This window comes from Phytophthora infestans, genomic scaffold (assembly GCF_000142945.1).
Source record: "Phytophthora infestans T30-4 supercont1.1 genomic scaffold, whole genome shotgun sequence".
In the NCBI taxonomy this organism is placed as follows: domain Eukaryota; phylum Oomycota; class Peronosporomycetes; order Peronosporales; family Peronosporaceae; genus Phytophthora; species Phytophthora infestans.
The window spans coordinates 4,752,958-4,755,791 of record NW_003303758.1 but is presented as its reverse complement, the minus strand read 5'-3'; the positions used below and the strand labels follow the sequence as shown (position 1 = coordinate 4,755,791).

The window sequence follows — 2,834 nt, the reverse complement described above, 5'->3', positions numbered from 1 at the left end:
CCCGGGGGCGGGGTGGAGAAAGGAAGATGGCGGATCACACCGGTGGGCCGGTGGCGTCCTGGCCTTGGGTCTTGGAAGGGAACACCCACGCCCACCAAATGTTGGTTCTTCAGGTGGTTGCTCCAGTGACGCAAGCCACGTCGCGGGGCGTTCAACCACTTCTTCTGGTTTTGGCACGCGAAGCTGCCAAGGCAGGGCGGGGTGTGACGGGCCCAGCGTCCGGCCGGCGCGGTCTCGAGCTTGAGGCCCAAAAGGCCTGCAGGTTCTTGCGGACGTCGACCCCACAGCGAGCCCGATGTCGCAGTTGCGGCGTTTGGGCGGTGCGTGGGCCGACGTCCCGAGGTCCAAGTTAAGGAAGAGCTGGCAGAGCTCATCGCCACGCTCTTTCCAGTGTGCCTTGTCAAGGCGGTGCCTTGCATCCGCAATCTGGTGGAGCTGCTCGCGCGCGATGCGTCGGGTGGCTGGGTCCGTCGAGTTAAGCATCTGCCACCCGTGCGCGATCTGTAGCGCCGCGTGCAGCTCCACCAGCGGCAGGAGTCCCAAGCCACCGCGCGAGACCGGCGAGTAGAAGAAGTCGTTGTTGGCGTTCTTGGGCAGGCGGAGCAGGTGGCGGAGGCCGGCGCGGAGGTGAAGGTCGAAGCTCTCCAGCAGCTGGTCTTCGGGTCTCAGATGCCGAAGCGCGTACTCGACACGAGGGTAAAGGTAAACCTTCACGGCCTTCACCACCTGCCAAGGCGCGAGGCCGGACTCGAGTAGCGCCGTCGTGTCCTGCTTGAGCGTCTTCAGCTTGGGCGCGAGCTCGATGCGGCGGTGCACATGGTCGAAACCGTCTCCGATCCCCAGGTAGGTGTACGATTGCATGTGAGTCATGCTGGGGATCGGAGTGCCGTCGAGCGCGAGGTCCAGATTGTCCGCCTCTGTCGCGCCGTTGCTGTTGCGCCGTACGCCCATGCTGCTGCACTTGGCTGCGTTGGCTTTCATGCCAGTCCAAGCCAGGAACGCGGCGACGAGCTTGTGTTGCTTGGTGGCGCCCACCTTGGTGCTGCTGAAGGTCTTGAGGTCGTCCGCATAAGCCGAAACTCCAACACGATCGTCGCCGGACAGCTGCACCCCGGTCTCCGGCAGCCTGCGGGGCGCGAAGAGCAGCAGGCTGATCGCGACGTTGAAGAGCTGGGGGCTCAGTGGGCACCCTTGGAAGACGCCAACCTGCTGCCGGATTGCTGCTGTCGGTCCGTAGGCGGCGTTTCCGATGACGAAGGCGGCCTGGTGGTACAGCCCCTTGCACATGTCGATGAAGTCTGCGGGAGCGCCGAGGTGCTGCAGCGAGTCCCACAGCAGCTGGAATGGCACGCTGCCGAAGGCGTTCCTGAAGTCGTACCATACCTCGTATAGGGGTCGGCGCTTGCGACGTGCTTGGTCGATGAGCGTGGCTGCGAGGAAGTTGTGCTCCCCTCAGCCGTTCACTGCCCTGAACCCCTTCTGTCCTGGTGCGTGCCTGTCGTTCACGTCCAGCCAGCGCACGAGTCGCCGAGCAAGTACACCTGTGTAAAGCTTGTAGATGGCTTGCTGGAGGCAAATGGGTCGCCAGTTTGCCGGGTCGTCATGCGCGCCCTTCTTGTACAGCAGTCGCACGACCCCCACCTGCCAGCTCTGTGGCACCATCTTGGCTGTCCAGCATCGCTTGAACGAAGCGGTGAGCACCGGGAGCAGTTGCTGTGCGAAGCGCTGGTAGACGTCGTAGCCGATGCCATCGAGTCCTGGGCTCGAGGATCCCCGCACGTGCTGTAGCTGGGTCTCGATTTCGTCCGCAGTCGGGACTTCTGTCAGCAGTTCGCGGAGCCTCGTCGCTGGAGGAAGCCTTGCCATCGCCGTACGAAACGCCTCGCCGACGGGTGTCGCGGGGTTGAACTCCCAGCGCGGCGTGTTGGTCCCGGTGAAGTACTGCCAGAGCTCGTCGGCCAGGATGGGGCAGGTTCCGTCGTCGGCATCACCAAGGGCTGACGTGGCTGCTTGCTGTGTTGGTGCTGTCGCTGCTCCTCTTGTAGACGTTGCTGCGCCCGCCGCCTGTGCCGTGCGTGCCGCTCGCGCCGCGTGCGCTTTCTCTAAGATGTCCGCCACGCACGCCTTCTCGTCGGTGTCAAACCGGTGGCGCAGCAGGTGTTGGTTAATGGCCCCGCGGACACGTCCGACGCGCCGTCTCGCCTTGTCAATCGCCGATCGGTCCTGTGGCCGCGCCCGCTCCAGTGTATGGAGCTCATCAACGCCTCGTCGATGCGGTGCTCGCGGTGGTGGCGGGTAACGCGCGGGGGTCGGGGTCGGCGCTGCCGGCTTTGCTGGGAGGCTCAATCATGTTTTCTATTTAAATAGGTGTTTTAATTGTGGTTCGAGCTCAAATAAACATAAACAGGACATCTGTTTAGAGGACATATGTCTACTATGCGGGGTAAGACTGTAGTATGGAGGATACTGTAGAGGTTACCCCTCCATTCCACTTCACTTGTCCCCTTCAGCTTTTCAGCTGTTTTAAATTACTTGTCCTCTAATTAAAACTTAGTTCAGCTAAGGAGAGGTCACATCTCGGTCACATAAAGTGCAAATCTGGGGGCCGAATGGAGACGATGTTTAGGCGAATTTTTTTTTTTTTTGGCCAGAACACTATTAATAAAAAAGACCACAGTTTTCTTTTTTAAAACAGTTTTTCGTTTTTTTCTAAAGCAGCTGTTTAAAAAAGTGGTAAAATAGCGAAGTATTTGGATATTTCAAGAGCCTGGCGGACAATTTTAAAATAAGGTGTGCCACACAAAAGGAAACCCTTCCACAAGTTCGTGACAGCA

At 59.9% G+C, this 2,834-nt stretch overlaps 1 protein-coding gene across 1 annotated transcript; it reads left to right on the top strand.

Moving 5' to 3' along the window:
- Nucleotides 1-979: 979 nt before the first annotated feature.
- On the top strand, nt 980-1,549 carry PITG_00813 (uncharacterized protein; the record flags this gene model as incomplete). The annotated part of the gene is made up of 5 exons (XM_002909326.1): nt 980-1,016; nt 1,074-1,114; nt 1,169-1,233; nt 1,324-1,386; nt 1,438-1,549. 5 exons carry the CDS (start codon nt 980-982, stop codon nt 1,547-1,549), a joined length of 318 nt encoding a protein of 105 aa, XP_002909372.1.
- Nucleotides 1,550-2,834: the final 1,285 nt, after the last annotated feature.